This window comes from Dermochelys coriacea, chromosome 9 (genome assembly GCF_009764565.3).
Source record: "Dermochelys coriacea isolate rDerCor1 chromosome 9, rDerCor1.pri.v4, whole genome shotgun sequence".
NCBI classification, from domain to species: Eukaryota; Metazoa; Chordata; order Testudines; family Dermochelyidae; genus Dermochelys; species Dermochelys coriacea.
In genome coordinates, this window is record NC_050076.1 from 127,354 (window position 1) to 145,972 (window position 18,619).

Below are 18,619 nucleotides of genomic sequence, written 5' to 3' on the forward strand. Positions count from 1 at the left end.
TGGTTAACAGGGGTACAAAGTGCTTTGATTACAATAGACACTTCAGCTGCATTTCTGAAAGTTGGTTTAAGATTTTGCATGTCCATTTTGTTAAGACAAGCAAATCAATTAATTCAGTGTAAAAATGTGCCCCCTATGTAGAAAATACACTTGCACATTTAAAGAAGGCTACGTATAATACCGGACCTGCCCACTTCTTTGTTCATTAATTTGCACACATATTATTGATTAAAAATGCAATTGCAGGGGTAAAACTCTACTTCAAGAACTATTCATTCTGGGCCAAAAGCCTGCAGATCTTGTTTAATCTTTACTCCAATAAGGTCTTGATGAAATAGAAAGTTTTCAGGATTTGGCCCATGCACAATCTGTACACCCAATTAAGCCACAACTTTTCAAATATTTAGCCCAGAAATCTGTTCTTGCAGCTCAGTAAACACAGGTTGGAAAATACACCAGAACTGTGGGCCAAATTCTCCACTGACTTCCAGTAAATCCTGTCTGATCATATCGTCTTCATTGGGGTTACACAGAATTTGGCTCCGCGTTTCTTCTTCATTTGGAACTTCTATACAAAGTATCACAAAGAGCCTAATCCTGCAAGCCTTCCTTACACAACCAGCCCCATTGACAGCAATTATCTCTAGAGGTGCACACTGAGGTATAGCGAGTTCATGACACTGTGTAACCCACACACCTCTTGGGTGTGGTGTTCTGTCCCATTTAGTGGTACCACGCAGAGAGAGAGATTAATGAATCTGTTCTACCCCTTAGCTAACAGCTGTATGGCTTTTAGCTCATGCAGTAGAGGCTCATGCACTGAGCTCCAGAGGCCCCAGATTCGATGCCGCCTGCCGATGACCGAGGTCTGTCAGTGTTACAAATGCTTCTGAAAGGACTGCTTGCAGGAGCGGAAGGGCTGAAGGACTGGACCCATATTGTTTTGCAGTGAGATAACCATAAGATGAAACGGAAAAAAAGGTTTTTCTACCTCTACAAGAGGAATTTCTCATGCATCACTCCCATGAGTCTTCCCAGGCATAACAGACCTAATCCTCAGGCATCAAGATAAGCATTTAATACCAATATGAAACACACTAGTATAACACACAGCTAGGAAACTTCTCTTGGAACTTTTCTTCCCTGAATAAAAAAGGCACAACCAACCTGTCATTGCATCTTCTGATGTGTAGAATCCTTACCTTGAGGAATATTGCAGTCTGTGGGCCTAATAAAGCCCCTTTTAATTAGAACACCAATAGGGATGTTCCATCCAGCCATTCTCCCATATCCTGTGTGGCAGGACTTTTTCCCTTTCAGATCATTGATGGTGAAAGCATTGGAGGTGTTCCGTTTCACTAATGCCACAGCATAGTACATGTTGCTGTTGTCATCAGCTTGTTGGGAAGAAAAAAAAATAATTATGCCTTTTCCTGAGTGACCTTATTGTTTCATGAAAACCTGATTGATATGGCAGATCAATTATATCTCATTTGCTGCTAAATTCCTAACTCATCCTACATGAAAGAGCTTGCACCGACAATTCCAGGTTATGGAACGTAATTTTTCCTTCTTTCATTATAAATACATAATTCTTAATTAGCTGTTTTACACTAACAATCTGACATTCATGTGGAGCCTTTCATTTATATAGATGCCTTTACTGCTGTCTTAATATAGCGATGGGTTTGAATTGCTTTTTCAAATGCCATGAAAATATTTCTATTAGTTTTAGTTTTTAGGAATTACCCCCCATCTTTTTTCCCCCTTTCATTTTGCAAAATCCTCCATTTGGGTTCTAAGCTATGTGACAAAGTTGCTTTAAAAAGCACATTGCTTATAGGTAATTTTTACAGATTTGGAGGAAAAGCTCTAAAAATTTTTCAGCTTTCTATAGGCTCACCTTGATGACAAACACCACCACTAGTCAGCCTTTATCATTCTACTTTTGAAAAGTATCAGTGAGGGGAAGAATTTGATCTCAGCTAGAACTTAAAATGTAAATTTCCATATTATTTTCTTCTGTGAAAGTTCTTTCATTCATCCCCTGGGTGAAAAATGATATTTGACACAGACAACAAACGCTATTAACTAACATCACATAATTCCAGGTTTCAGAGTAGCAGCCGTGTTAGTCTGTATTCGCAAAAAGAAAAGGAGTACTTGTGGCACCTTAGAGACTAACAAATTTATTAGAGCATAAGCTTTTGTGAGCTAAAAACAGAGGGTGTTTTTTCCACCAAATGCATCCGATGAAGTGAGCTGTAGCTCACGAAAGCTTATGCTCTAATAAATTTGTTAGTCTCTAAGGTGCTACAAGTACTCCTTTTCTTTTCACATAATTCCAGAAACCTTCACATCTTTGCAGAACTGGTGAAAAGACAAAAAGTCACCAGTAACATTCTGGGTAAACAATGTTACTCAGCCCTTTATTTGCAACTCATTGCTAAAGCACAAAATATTTGTTGTGAGTGGGTGAACAGAAAGGGCGGTAAGACATGCATGAGGTGAGATCGTCTGCCACTGACTTGTTGTGAGGCCTCCCCTCTCTGTGCCTCACTTTCCCTATTTGTAAAATGAGGATAATGATATTTACCCTCCTTTTTAAAGTGCTCTGACATGTATTGATGAAAAATGCTACATAAATACTAAGTATGATTATTGTGCAGCCCAAGTAGTAAGCAAAGTCCATTGACGTCTAAGGAGATGTGCACACACTTAAGCAGTGGTGAATACGGCTATGTATAATATGCCATTGACAAATGCGAAGTTCTAAATGTGGGAGAAATTAATTGGAACTATTCATACACCATCCTGGGGGTATCAGCTAAGGAAAAGAATGTGGGAATCACTGTAGACAGCTCACTGAAGACCTCTGGTTAAAAAACTAACAAAAATTAGCAATGGAATAGAGAATAATATAGAAAATATTATAATGCCATTAAATAAATCAATGGACTGCCTCCACTAGAATACTGTGCACAGTAATGGCCACCCCAGCTCAAAATGGCTATTGCAGAAATATATGGGTGTGTCAAAAATGGGTTACAAGAATGTTTGGGACCTGGAGAGACTTTCATATGAAAAGAGACTGAAAAGGCAGGAATTGCTTAATAGATTATAAGGCCAGAAAAGGACCATTGTGATCATCTAGTCTGACCTCCTGTATATCACAGGCTGAATAAGACTTCCTGAATTAATTCCTGGTTGAACTAGAGCATATCACTTAGAAAAAACATCCAATCTTGATTTAAAAATTGCTAGTGATGAAGACTCCACCACGACCCTTGGTAAATTGTTCAAATTTTTAATTACCCTTTCTGTTAAAATGTAAGTTATTTCCAGTCTGAATTTGTCTAGCTTCATCTTCCAGTCATTGTATGTTGCTATACCTTTGTCTGCTAGACTGAAAAGCCCTCTATTATTAACTTTCTGTTCCTCGTGTAGGTACTTGTACACTGTGATCAAATCACCTCGTAACCTTCTTTATTTTGGTAAGCTAAACAGATTGGGTTTCTTGAGCCTTTCAATATATGCATGTTTTCCAAGCCTTTAATCATTCTTGTGGCTCTTCTTTGAACCCCCTCCAATTTATCAAAATTTTTCTTGAATTATGAACACCAGAAGTGGATACATCAGCAGCAATCACATGAATGCCAAATGCAGAAGTAATATAACCTCTTATAGGCACCGAATTTCTAGTCTGCTGGGGGGGTGCTCCCACCGGCTCCACCCAGGTCCCTTCCCTACTCCACCCCTTCCCCCAATGTCCCCCCTGCCCTGCATCTTCCCACCCCGCTCCGCCCCTGCCCTGCTTCTTCCCGACCCCACCCCACCTCTTCCCCGCCCAGTCCCTCCCTAGGGTGACCAGATAGAAAGTGTGAAAAATCAGGACAGGGGGTGGGGGGTAATAGGAGCCCATATAAAAAACAGCCCCAAATATCGGGACTGTCCCTATAACATCAGGACATCTGGTCACCTTAGTCCCTTCTCCCTCCCCCCACGCTATGTCCTCACACCTCCTGACACCGCGAAACAGCTGATCCATGGCAGGCAGTAGGCAGTGGGAGGGAGGGAGAGGCACTGATCAGCACGACATGCTGGTGGCAGGAGGCACTGGAGGGAGGGAGAGGCCTTGATAGCGGGGCTGCTAGTGGGGATTGAGCACCCACCATTTTTTCCCTGTGGGTACTCCAGCCCCAAAGCCATCATGGAGTTGGTGCCTATGTCATCTCCTTACGTCTACCTGAGAGTCACAGAATCATAGAACTGAAAGGGACCTGTAGAGCTCATCTAGTTCAGTCCCCTGTACTCATGGCAGGATTAAGTATTATCTAGACCATCCCTGACAGGTGTTTGTCTAACCTGCTCTTAAAAAGCTCCAGTGAGGGAGTTTCCCCAACCTCCCTAAGCAATTTATTCCAGTGGTTAACTATGCTGACAGTTAGGAAGTTTTTCCTAATGTCCATCATAAACCACCCTTGCTGCAATTTAAGACCATTGCTTCTTGTTCTATCCTCAGAAGTTAGGAGTAATTTTTTTCTCCCTACTCCTTGTAATAACCTTTTATGTACTTGAAAGTTGTTATCATGGCCCCTCTCAATCTTCTCTTCTTCAGACTAAACAAACCCAATTTTTTCAATCTTCCCTCATTGCTCATGTTTTCAATAATTTTTATTACTCTATTCTGGACTTTCTCGAATTTGTCCACATCTTTCCTGAAATGCGACACGCAGAACTGGACAAAATATTCCAGATGAGGCCTAATCATTGTGGAGTAGAGCAGAAGAATAACACTCCTGCATCCATTGAAATGAACTGTAGCTCATGAAAGCTTATGCTCTAATAAATTTGTTAGTCTCTAAGGTGCCATAAGTACTCCTTTTCTTTTTACTCCTGCTAATACATCCCAAAATAATGTTTGCTTTTTTTGTGTGCAAGTGTTACACTGTTGACTCATATTTAGCTTGTGATCCGCTATGACCCTTGCTAGGCAATCATTTCCCATTTTGTACATGTGCAAGTGATTGTTTCTTCCTAAACGGAGTACTTTGCATTTTTCCTTATTGAATTTCATCCTATTTGCTTCAGACCATTTCTCCAGTTTGTCCAGATCATTTTGAATTTTAATCCTATCCCCCAATCCCTCCCAACTTGGTATCATCCGCAAACTTTATAAGTGTACTCTCTATGCCATTATCTAAATAATTGATGAAGATATTGACCAGAACTGGACCCAGAACTGATCCCTACAAGACCCCACTTGTTGTGCCCTTCAAGTTTGAGTGTGAACCGCTGATAACTACTCTCTGGGAATGGTGTTCCAACCAGTTGTGCACCCACGTCTAGTAGTTCCATCTAGCTTGTATTTCCCGTTTGTTTATGAGAAGGTCATGCAAGACAGTATCAAAAGCCTTACTAAAGTCAAGATATACCCCACCTACCACTTTCCCCCTATTTGCCAGGCTTGTTACCCTGTCAACAAAAGTTATCAGCTTGCTTTTACATGATTTGTTCTTGACAGATCCATGCTGACTGTTACTTATCACCTTATTTTCTTCTAGCTGTTTGCAAATTGATTGCTTAATAACGTGCTCCATTTTCCTTCCAGGTATTGAAATTAAGCTGACTGGTCTAATTCCCCAGACTGTCCTTATCCCCTTTTTATATATTGGCACTATATTTCCTTTTTTCCAGTCCTCTCGAATCTCTCCTGTCTTCCATGACTTTTCAAAGATAATCACTAATGGCTCAGATATCTCCTCAGGCAGCTCCTTGAGTATTCTAGGTTGTATTTCATCAGGCCTTGGTGACTTGAAGACATCTAAGTAGTTTTTAATTTGTTCTTTCCCTATTTTAGGCCTGGTCTACGCTATGGGGTTAGGTTGAATTTAGCTGCATTAGGTCGATTTTAAAATGAATGCGTCCACACAACCAACCCCATTCTGTTGACCTAAAGGGCTCCTAAAATTAACTTCTGTACTCCTCCCCGGCAAGGGGAGTAGCGCTAAAATCGACCTTGCTGGGTCGAATTTGGGGTAGTGTGGATGCAAATCAATGGTATTGGCCTCCAGGAGCTATCCCAGAGTGCTCCATTGTGACTGCTCTGGACAGCACTTTGAACTCTGATGCGCTAGCCACGTACTCAGGAAAAGCCCCGAGAACTTTTGAATTTCATTTCCTGTTTGGTCAGCGTGGCAAACTCAGCAGCACAGGTGACCATGCAGTCCCACCAGAATCGCAAACGAACTCCAGCATGGACAGAAAAGGAAACACTGGATCTAACTGCTGTATGGGGAGAAGCATCTGTGCAAGCAGAACTCTGATCAAAAAGAAGAAATGCAAATATATTTGCCAAAATCTCACAGGGCATGTTGGAGAGAGGCTACAACAGGGACACACAGCAATGCTGAGTGAAAGTTAAGGATCTGAGGCAAGCCTACCAAAAGATAAAGGAGGCAAACGGTCGCTCCAGGTCAGAGCCCCATACATGCTGCTTCTATGATCAGCTGCATGCCATGCTAGGAGGGGACCCTACCACTACCCCACCACTGTCTGTGGACACTTGCAAGGGGGGAGTCTCATGCAATAAGGAGGAGGATTTTGTGGATGAGGAAGAGGAGGAGGAGAATGCACAGCAGGCAAGTGGTGAATCCGTTCTCCCCGGCAGCCAGTACCTTTTCATCACCCTGGAGCCAATACCCTCCAAAGGCAGGATCCCCGACCCTGAAGCTGGAGAAGGCACCTCTGATGAGTGCACATTTGTAACTAGAGTACAGGGTTTAAAAGCAATAGTGTTTAATATTTGATTTGCTCTGAAGAATTGGAATGCATTCGTGGCCAATATAGCTACTGGAAAAGTCTGTTCACATGTCTGGGGATTGAGCGGGAATCCTCCAGGGACATCTCCATGAAGCTCTCCTGGAGGTACTCTGAAAGTATTCTGGAATCATTGCAGCACAAAACATGGCAATGAATGGTCCTGGGTTCTGGTTGCATTCAAGCAACATTTGGTCTAAATCTTTCAGTGTTAGCCTCAGGAGAGTGATATCATTCATGGTCACCTGGTTGAAATAGGGGAATTTTTGTAAGGGAACAGTAAAAGGACCCTGTTCATGCTGGGCTGTTTGCGCTTGGCTAAAAGGCATCATCCCGGAGAATAGCCATGTGGGAGGTGTGTGCTGTACATCCACCCGAAAACCGCAGCCCCTCCTTTTAAATGTGAAACCCAACCCATTGCTTGCTATGGGAAAGGATGGTGCTGCAGTTTGAAACCATTCGCACGTTATGCGTAAGAAGCCAACCCCATGTACCCTTTGTCTTACCATGGCTGCATGGAAACTGAATTCTGTTGCCCAGACGTGTGTGATGTGTCACCATACCAGCAGGCACTCAATATAAAAGGCAAAATGCGACCTTGTACCTAAAGCACATGTGCTGTCTGCTGTGAATTGCTTGATTCACTGTGAAAGAGTCTCCCTTTTGTTCTCAGAAATGTATCATCTTAAATTTTACTTTCCCTTTTTATCTCCCTCCATATCATCTCCGTCCCTGAGGTTATCACGGATTAGAAGGCAAAAAAAACGCACTTGCAATGATGCAATGGCATGGTTTCCGAGCTCATGCAGTCCTCCCACACTGATAGGGCACAGCTTAATGCATGGAGGCATTCAGTGTTAGAAGCTAGGAAAGCATTAAGTGAGTGTGAAGAGCAGAGGCACGAGTGCGAAGAGCGGAGTCAAGAGGCGATGCTAAGACTAATGGGGGAGCAAACGGACATGCACCACTTTGTATAAATAATTAAATATTCATTGGGCCAGAAAGAGAGACAGAGGAAGACATGAGAGATTGATTCTAAAGCCTAGTGGTTAGGGCACTTAGTTCAATTCCTGCTCCTAATCAGGGATTAAACCTGGGTCTCCCACATCCCAGGTGAGTGCCCTAACATTGGGTAGACTGGGACACACACATGTACAGTTAGCGGCCCAAAATCTGACCTGCTTCTCCTGGCTGTCTTCTGTGCAGTTTAGGCCTGACAGCATGCATACTGGATTGGGCCAGGCAGCTGAAATAGGCTGGGGATTGCCTAGTTTGAGAATCCTGCTGGGATTTAGGTGTGAGCTAGGGTGCCAAGCAACTTGGTGCCCTAAGGACTTTGGCAACTTTGCACATGTCCACCACTTATAGGGTGATGTGGCAGCTGAGTGATGGTTTTGTGAATGTCAGTGGTGCCTAAATGTTGATACCTTTGTGCCTTTAGCCCTTTGTTCCTAAATGTTGCATCTGACAGTATTAGAATGAATGTGGCTAAAATAAGCCTGCCTTATCAAGCAATCCATATTGCTCTGTATAACTGACCTGCCTCCACCATTAGTTACCACTCTACGAAATTTTTTTGTCATCTGCAAATCTTACTCACAATGATCTAATATTTTTCCAGATCATTAATAAGATATTGAATAGCATTGGGCCAAGAATACATTGTTGTGTGACTGTGACGCTCTGTACCTCGGGGGAACACCCAGCACCCCCATGTTCATTCTTGTAAAATGATTGTGTGGTATCCAATGAAAAGTTTGTCATCTCGGGTGTCTTCAGAAGGCTCATGATGCACTGAGCATTGTTGTTATAGTTATGTCATGAGTTATAATTTCATGTATATAGTTATGAGGCTGAAAATGTAGTCATGGCTTAAAGCAAGCCCAGACAAATACTCTCCAAGAGCAGAGAGGCAGTTCACACCTCATCAGGGCAGGTATGGGGCAAACCCAGCTCAGTTTCACAGGAACAAAAGACACTGGCTTAGCCAGCAACAAAAGAATCTGTTAGACACTCGAGGGAGTCACCCCCCTTCCTTTGGTCAGTTTGGAACTGCGATGTGGTAATGCTCACCTGACTCTGAAGGGGGGAGGGCAAAGCCAAGAGGGAAGAAAGGACATGATAAAAGGGAGAAAAATTTGCCATGCTCTCTCCCTCTCTCTTCCACCAACATCTACAGACATCACCACCAAGCAACTTAAGCACTGATCAAAGGGGAGAGCCTGGCTGAAGAGCAACCAGGCAGCCTGTGGTGAGAAGCATCTAAGGGCTTGTCTACACCAGCAATTTACAGCGCTGCAACTTGCTTGCTCAGGGGGGTGAAAAAACACCCCCGAGCGCAGCAAGTTTCAGCGCTGTAAAGCTCCAGTGTAGATAGTGCACCAGCGCTGGGATGATACTGGACTAGATAGATAATACTGGACTAGATACTGGACATGATACTGGACTAGATAGATCACTTGGTCTGATTCAGTATGGCAATGTCTATGACCCTGTGACTTTAACAAGATCACTCTTTAACAGCACAGGCTCTTTCACGGTCAAGTAAGGTTACAGCTGAATTGTGAGGCTCCCAAGCATGGGCAGCACGTGAACCGCTGGCTGGGGGAGGCCAGCTCCAGCCCCGCCCCTTCCACCTGAGGTCTTCCCCCTTCCGGAATCCCCCCCAACCCCAGGTTAGCCCATGCAGCCCCAGCCCTGGAGCACCTGGCTGGGACCGCCACACTGGGGGGAGCTGCAGAGGCAGGCCTGGGGTCAGAGCCTTGGCAGGGCCATGCCTGGCTGTTTGGGGAGGCACAGCCTCCTGCAACCTATGATACCCACCACCCATGCTCCCAAGTTATAGCCTTAATTAAGAAAGAGTACATATTGTATTATAAAATGCTAAAACTCTATTATAATTAATCATAATTTCAATATAACAAATAAACATGTTACATAGGGGAAGGTGCACCACAGTGCAGATTAGTTGTCTACTCAGTCCTGTACCCTTCCTCTACCAGTGACTAATGTCAGAGGGTCAGAGAGAGAGAGAGAGAGAGAGAGACAAACTTTCTATAATGCACCTAATTGTGCAAGACTGCATGTTTTACTGTGACAGTATATTGTAAGATGTCCTAACTGGTCAGAAAGGAGATGGATATTATTGAAGTTCATGCTCAGTACATGATGTAAACCTCATTCCCACCTGATGATCTCAGTTAAACTACCAGGGCAACCCAGTTTTATCAACACAGAGTCATGTAAGTTCAAGGTGTGGTTTAGCTTCTGTCTGAAAAATGATTTTCCAGACAGGTCCACTGACCTCAAACTATGTTTCTAGAGTGTTTTCAAACAGCCTGGAAAATAGAAACCCTATGTTCTCTGCTCTTCTTACCAGCGTAACTTTCCCCAGCAGCTGGCACTAGGCCATACATCTTTCCAGCTATGTAAATATCAACTCCATCCACACTTACAGCATCACTTTCTTTTTTCTGAAAGGAAATGAAATTCATGAGTTGTGTGAAAAGAAATCTTTCCTATGATGACACACATCTAGTTCAAGCATCTCTCAGAGCATGGATCCAGGAGGCAAAATATCAGCTGCCTCATCCTCTATTACCCCAAAAATGAGTCCTGGCCCAGTAAAAATAATACTCCCAGGTCTTGCTCCACAGTCCAATCAACTTTAATCAGATTCTTCAGCTGGTTGTGGATAAGCTGAAGTGATTTTTCTGTCAAATCATACCCATAAATTTCAGAATAAAACCTAATAAGCAGACAGATGCAAAAATGCAGATATGCAATCTCAGCAGCAACAGATTTAACCCTTAGGACATACTGGCCAGTGTTAAAGAGTTAAGAAGGTTAGATAACTAGAATCATTGGTGACGCTGTGGTGGGAAGGCTTTTGGCCACTGAAGGTATATTTACACGGCAAAAATCCCCCCGTGGTAGTCAGGCCTCAGAGCCCAGGTCTATAGATTTAGGCTTGCGGGACTCACACCATGGTATTAAAAATAGCTGTGTAGATGTTTGGCTGGACCTGAAGGTTGGGTTCTGAATCTCATGCCCCTATCCTTACTTCAGTGCTCAAGCTTGAACGTCTACAAGACTGTTTAGTTGATTTAGTTGGGGATTGGTCCTGCTCTGAGCAGGGGGTTGGACTAGATGACCTCCTGAGGTCCCTTCCAACTCTGACATTCTATGATTTTTAGCACTGTAGTGCTATCCTGTAGACCTGGGTTCTGAGACTCACTGCCGCAGTTTTTTGGTCATGTAGACATACCTTGGAAGGCCCAGTCAGATTATGATTTTTGCTAAAGTGAGTTTCAACAAGCCCTATATCCTTTTGACAGAAACTCCTATCCTCCATGGCATTCCTCTTCCATTTTCCCACTGCTAGTCCTGGCCACGTTCTCATGCTAGGATCCAGCCCTTGGATGGTGGATCACAGGGAGCCCAAAGCAGCCCTGTGTTCTGACATGGGGGTAAGAATTAACTGGGAAGACATAGCGCTTGTCTTCACTACAACAGTTAGCACGCTCGAGTCACTGTACTTGAGCTAGCCTAGCTCAAGTGAGAATGACACACTTCAAAACAGCACTGGAGTTACACATAGTGATTGGATTAGCTGCTTCTGAGTTGTTGTAACTCAAGCTGTTGCATCCTTTCTGCATTACTAGCTCTAGCATCAGCACTGCTTGAGAGCTTCAACCCTTCCACCCTTGCCACATGGGCCAACTAGTTCACGTTTAGAGCACCATTTAACTTGAGCTCGGGATTTTTGCATGTGGATAGGAGTCGAATAAGGGGTAACACTTGAGTTACAACTCATGGTAACTGTGCTATAAAGACACACCCTTAGCTGTATTATTGGGTCATGGGACATGTCTCAGTCTCAACAGGAACAGGACAGGGTGGACCTCAGTTTTATTACTGATGTTTTAGCAAGTTTCCTCTAAAATGGACAAATACAATAAGATTGCTGAAGAATTTATATAGAGGCCATTATTACTTATTTAACTGTAAAATAAATTCTGCCCCATGGATAGTTTCATTGAATTTCTGTGTGTAATCTAACGGCATTCTTCTCTCTTCAAAGCAGCACAGTGGTCATAGTCAGGGTAGCTGCAATTTAATATTGGATGATAGAGGGAGACGCATCTTTTTAAATAAAGTGAGTACATAACTAATCTTGTTTGTAAGCGGCACCGATGGATTTCAGCAGATAAAGGATCTATGGATACATAATATTGTAACAAATCTATAGCCACTTAGGGCTTCACAGATATCACTATTCTGCACCTCAGAATTATTCAGAACTTTACAGTGGCAATAAGGATAAAACTCAGATATTCAAGTCTTTCCCATAGCTCTTAAGCTAAATACATTTCTAATTTTTTTCTTGTAAAACAAATTGTGTAATCCTCATGTAAGATTGAATGATCTTAGACTAATAGCATATATTATACAAGTCACAACTGCATTTGATGCTTACCAACATGATAGAGTGGGATATGACTATCAAATTGTGAAGACTATTTTGTACCTGTATTTAAAATACTGGCATTGTGGCTATGTTAGTTTGGATCTACCATGGAGCAGCCTATTATGTAATATTCCAGACAGCCACCTTGCCCACAAAAGGCATTTGACACCTTGCTGAAGGATCACCACAGAGCCATCAAGGTTAAAAATCTATTGACTTTGACTCTCAACTACTCGCATGGAGCAATGGAATTTCTACACAGAGGCCTACAGAGTGAAAGCGGGACAGGCAAGCACACTGGTGTATTTGGAACTTCAGCTGGCACAAAAACAGAGGACCTAGTTAAGAGCAGGGTTCTGCTCTGTATAGGGGGGCCAACCATTACCACATGTAAATAGGACTGCTGGAGAGGAATGCAGGAGGGCTCTGCACAGCCTGAAATACTGACAAACCATGGACTGTACAGACAAGTTAAACCCAGACTAGAGAGGGTGTGCCTTGGGACTTTTGTTATTTAAAAAAACCCTGCAACTCTCAAGTGCTTTAAGAGTAAAGTCACTGTGGCATAGGTATTGGAACCAGGGGTGCAGCCACCCCCTGGCGGGAAATGGTTTCCATTATATACAGGGTTTACAGTTTAGTTCAATGGCTCTCAGCACCCCCACTATAAAAATTGTTCCAGCACTCCTGCACTGTGGTTAGGAAATTCTTTTTCTAAGCCTCTGTTCTTTGCTGTTCTGCCATGTTGATCTCAAAAGGGTTAAACAAGTATGCCCATAGCCTAAGTAAAACTGGGGGTGAGGGGGCACATATAAGCAACTGGGGGGCTCAGGAGGTCTCAGAATCTGATTCTGGATTATAGAGCAGCTGGGCAGCAGTACCCATGTTAAAAGAAAGGCATCAGACAAGAGGTCTGAGCACATGAGTATGCGCTAGACTGCCAGAGCTAGAAATAGTTACTTGACTCTCCCCAGATCCACTTGGCTTTGAAGCACATGGGATCATGCCATTGGGGCCACTTACAACAGACTGGGGATTTTACAGTATGGTACTGGGCCAGTTTTTAACAAGAAGTGTATTGATTGGTAAATGATAACATTAATCTATGTAGTGTGACAGAAGGTCTGAAGTCTGCCAGTAATCTACATCCCATGGCAAAGAAAAAGTGTGAACAAATTAAAAAAAAAAAAAAAAAAAAGGAGTCAGGATGAGTTGGTTAAAGCCAGACAAAATTATCCTGTTGTCAGCCGGTAAGCATTTGAAAGGCAGCTATTAATCACTGTTAAAGGACTTTCTTTCTCTTAGTGTCAGACCATCTGTTGGAGGGGGGAAAGGCAATTGTTTGCCAGCCTCAATGTTTGTGTATTTATCTTTAAAATATTGTGGGAAAATAGAAGTGCAAAAGACATCAGAGGTTAAGAAACATGAAACAGATATCTCTCTGGACACATTAGCATGAGATACTCACCCCAAAATTTCAGGCCTCTACCACAAGACCTCCAGAGAATCCTCTATAATCTTCTGGATTTACCAGCCAGTGCCTGATGCTTAAATACGGAACCAATGTCACACAATTGAGTAGTTCTGAGTCTATCCAGCAGAGGACAGTTGTCAATGTACTCATTAACTAATGCATTACAATATATTTCATAGTCAAGAACCAGTATAGTTCATACAAAGCACGGTAATAAACTCACCTGGATCATTTCCATACACTGTTCTGTTGTCTTGGCTGAAATACACTGGATCTCTGGTTTCAAGTTCTTTTTTTTAAAGGCAACAGCCATTTCACTACATTTCCAGATCTCCTCAGTGAGCACAACGCACCATCGCAGGCTTTCTGGTAACCCTGCATTAAATTTGAAAGAAAATAATAGGGATTAAATGTAATAGATGTAAACATGTATATATTCTGCTCATTACCATATACCTGGGCCCCTCACCTTATTAAAAGTGCACACTTAGAAATGAACACAACAGTAGTAAACCTCACAGTACAAAATAAAGAGGGCTGGGGTATAATGAACATGAAGTCAATTCTTTACTGATACTTATGACACACACAGACCACATGGTTCTCTCTAGCCCCTAAACTAAGAAAGTACTGCCTGTGCTGCTTAATGGTACCACATAGGGTCTCCCTAACCACTGGGCTAGACTTAACAGCCATGGAAGGAACTGCTGACTACACTACAAATCCACTTGCAGAGGATGGATAAATGACTCCTGCTACTGTTGTCCTATCCAGTGTGCTATTGTAATGCTGACAGACCCCGGTTGGTCAGTGGGCGGGATCGAACCGGGAGCTCTGAAGCTTAGTGCATGAGCCTCTACTGCATGAGCTAAAAGCCAGCTGGCTGGTAGCTAAGGCTGTAGAGCAGACTTATTTTATCTCTCTCTAAGTGGTCTTGGTACCACTAGATGGGACAGAATACCACACCCAGGAAGCGTGTGGATTACACTATCTCAAAAGTTAAACCATAGGCCAGCCTGAACAGACGTATCTGGTGTGTTCTCAAGGCCAACTAATTCTGGAAAACCAGCAAAGCAGACAAGTTCTGTAGGCAAAGGCTCCATTTCTGAAGATGTTCTGGGTTCTGAGAAGTGAAAGCAAACATGGTATCAGGTGGTCCAAGCTGCTACAAAAGTTCATTTTCTAGTATAGGGATTTAAAGAATATTCTGTATCATAGGTGCTGACTCTGGCTGGAGAACCCATAGAGAAAAAATGGTGGGTGCTGATCACCCACCAGCAGCCCCCCTATCAGAACCTCCACTTCCCCTCAGGGCCTCCAGCCCATCAGCTGGCCCTGACGATCAGCGCCTCCCCCTCCCTCCCCGTGCCTCCTGCCCGCTGCAATCAGCTGTTTCACGGTGTTCAGGAGGCTCTGCAGGGAGGGAGGAGGAGTGAGGATGAGGCATGCTCGGGGGAGGAGGCGGACTGGGGCAGGAAGAGGTGGAGTGGGGGTGGGAAGGGGCGGGGTGGGGACAGGGGGGGCAAGCCCTTGGGGGAAGGTGGGGCGGAGCCAGGGGCAAAGCTAGGGGTTAAGCACCCGCCAGTACATTGGAAAGTCAGTGCCTATGTTCTGTATTATAATTAAGGCTGCGATTCTGTCACGGAGGTCATAGAATCATAGAGTATCAGGGTTGGAAGGGACCTCAGGAGGTCATCTAATCCAACCCCCTACTCAAAGCAGGACCAATCCCCAACTAAATCATCCCAGCCAGGGCTTTGTCAAGCCTGACCTTAAAAACCTCTAAGGAAGGAGATTCTACCACCTCCCTAGGTAACCCATTCCAGTGCTTCACCCTCCTAATGAAAAAGTTTTTCCTAACGTCCAAACTAAACCTCCTGCACTGTGACTTGAGACCATTACTCCTTGTTCTGTCATCTGCTACCACTAAGAACAGTCTAGATTCATCCTCTTTGGAACCCCCTTTCAGGTAGTTGAAAGCAGCTATCAAATCCCCCCTTATTCTTCTCTTCTGAAGACTAAACAGTCCCAGTTCCCTCAGCCTCTCCTCATAAGTCATGTGCTCCAGCCCCCTAATCATTTTTGTTGCCCTCCGCTGGACTCTTTCCAAGTTTTCCACATCCTTCTTGTAGTGTGGGGTCCAAAACTGGACACAGTACTCCAGATGAGGTCTCACCGATGTCGAATAGAGGGGAATGACCACGTCCCTTGATCTGCTGGCAATGCCCCTATTTATACAGCCCAAAATGCCGTTAGCCTTCTTGGCAATAAGGGCACACTGTTGACTCATATCCAGTTTCTCATCCACTGTAACACCTAGTCCTTTTCTGCAGAACTACTGCCTAGCCATTCGGTCCCTAGTCTGTAGTGGTGCATGGGATTCTTCCGTCCTAAGTGCAGGACTCTGCACCTGTCCTTGTTGAACCTCATCAGATTTCTTTTGGCCCAATCCTCTAATTTGTCTAGGGCCCTCTGTATCCTATCCCTACCCTCCAGCATATCTACCTCTCCTCCCAGTTTAGTGTCATCTGCAAACTTGCTGAGGGTGCAGTCCACGTCATCCTCCAGATCATTAATGAAGATATTGAACAAAACCAGACCCAGGACCAACCCTTTGGGCACTCCTCTTGACACCAGCTGCCAACTAGACATAAAGCCATTAATCACTACCCATTGAGCCCGACAATCTAGCCAGCTTTCTACTCACCTTATAGTCCTTTCATCCAGCCCATACTTCTTTAACTTGCTGGCAAGAATACAGTGGGAGACCGTGTCAAAAGCTTTGCTAAAGTCAAGGAACAACATGTCCACTGCTTTCCCCTCATCCACAGAGCCAGTTATCTCATCATAGAAGGCAATTAGATTAGTCAGGCATGACTTGCCCTTGGTGAATCCATGCTGACTGTTCCTGATCACTTTCCTCTCCTCTAAGTGCTTCAGAATTGATTCCTTGAGGACCTGCTCCACGATTTTTCCAAGGACTGGGTAGCCTCTGGGCCAGCAGCAGCAATTTGGGTGCACTGGAGGGGAGCGGGGGGGGTGCAGGGAGCTCAGGGTGGAGGGCTCCCCAGCTCCCACTGGCATGGCTCTGCAGCTCCTAGGCGGAGGTGCCAGGGTGCTCCATGCGCCCCCCCCCGCAGCTCCCATTGGCTGCGGTTCCCGGCCAATGGGAGTTGTGCAGCTAGTGCTTGTGGCCGGAGTAGCCCCCTGGCCCCTCTGCCACCTAGGAGCTTCAGGGACATGTGGAGCCTGGTAGGCAGCCCCCGCCAGCCCCACCAACCAGCCCCCCACAGCACCAGCAGGGGTCCTGGGCCGCACACTGATGCCCACCCCCCAGCACCAGCAAAGGTCCCGGGCCACCTCCCCCAGCACCTGCAGTGCCCCCAGACCACCCTCCCCCTCCCGCTACAGCACCTGCCGTCTCCCACCCAAGTTTTAGGTAGAAGTATGTAGTAAAGTCATGGACAGGTAACAGGCCGTGAATTTTTGTTTACTGGTCGTGACCTGTTTATGACTTTTACTAAAAATACCGGTGACTAAAACGTAGCCTTACTTATAATCTATAGTCTGAGGCAGAAGTGGCAGAAGGCTCCTAAAAGTGAGAGGGCCACCAGCATCAGAAACATGGCCCGCATACCCACCCCTTCCCCTGAGGCCCTACTCCCGTGCTGTCCCTTCCCCCGAGGCCCTGTCCCCACCCTGTCCCTTCTCCCAAGACCCCATCCCCTGCTCACTCCTTTCCACCCCTCCTGCCCCCCGTCGCTCACCCTTATGGCTGACCAAAAATGATGGGGCCATGGCCCGCTGGCCACCCCTATTCCAGAGCTCCTGGTCTGAGGCCCAGAGCCTTGGTCCCACTACTGTTAATGTATTTTCCTCACAACACTGGTAGGAAAGTGCTATGATATACCCATTTAACAGATGGGGAACAGAAGCACAGAGTGGCTAAGTCTCTTGCCCAAGATCACACAGGAGTTCAATGGTGGACTTAGTGTAGGACATAAAGCCAAGCCCTACGCTGGTGTTGTAACCACCTCCATCCTCTCTTTATATATAAGCCAGCTCTATACCACCCATTCTCTACCTCTTCATTGTAGGCAATAAACTGTGGATGGGACAACACATGATTCAAAGTACACTTCAGTCTGGAGATTCCTGGCTGATTTAAGGGCTGTGTGTGGTTGTTACAAACCAGCACAATTTAGAGCAGTCCTGAGGCTGCTCGTTTTGTCTGGATTAAGGTTTCAGCATTCTAGGCCTATGCCTAGGGCCCTAGGTCATAGAGTCAGATTCTGGGATCAGAATCTCAGTTCTCATTAGAAAAAATAATATTTTTAGGAGGCATGGATTCAAAGAAAAGCTTGACAAATCTGAAGGTAACTAATGCCTACCAAAGTGTGCTAGAACAATGGCTTCAACAGCTGTGAGCTGCCTCATTCCTCTTACTCTGGACCTGCTGCCACTCCAAGAGTGGCTGAGCCATGGTGTTGGGGCAGGGCCCTAGTGAGCCCATGCTAAGTGTGCTCAGGGCTCCAAATTGCCTTAATTTGGCCCTGGCTGTTCCAAATTAGCCTAGGAGCTGAACCACTTTCCTGGACAGCCATTGAAGAGAAGGGAAATGTGAGACACATACACAAAGGGCACAGAGCATGCTACAAAACACCTGAGCCCTGAAAATGCATTAAAACATCTCATGCATTTGGAAAAGGAGCTTCTTTGTTTCTGCAGCTGGGGTGAAATCTTCTAGAAAGGAATAAATTAGGGCTGTCAACCGATTAAAAAAATTAACCATGATTAATTGTGCAATTTAAAAAATTAATCATGATTAATCATGTGATTAATCACACTGTTAAACA

At 44.5% G+C, this 18,619-nt stretch overlaps 1 protein-coding gene across 1 annotated transcript in view; it reads right to left on the bottom strand.

Moving 5' to 3' along the window:
- MELTF (melanotransferrin) overlaps nucleotides 1–18,619 on the bottom strand; it is a 75,525-nt gene that overhangs the window by 21,203 nt on the left and 35,703 nt on the right. The window contains exons 9-11 of the mRNA XM_038417319.2: nucleotides 13,987–14,138; nucleotides 10,196–10,292; nucleotides 1,203–1,397 (exon numbers count right to left, since the gene is read on the bottom strand). Of these exons, the coding sequence (XP_038273247.1) occupies nucleotides 1,203–1,397; nucleotides 10,196–10,292; nucleotides 13,987–14,138 (444 nt within the window). The remainder of the gene's footprint in view (nucleotides 1–1,202; nucleotides 1,398–10,195; nucleotides 10,293–13,986; nucleotides 14,139–18,619) is intronic.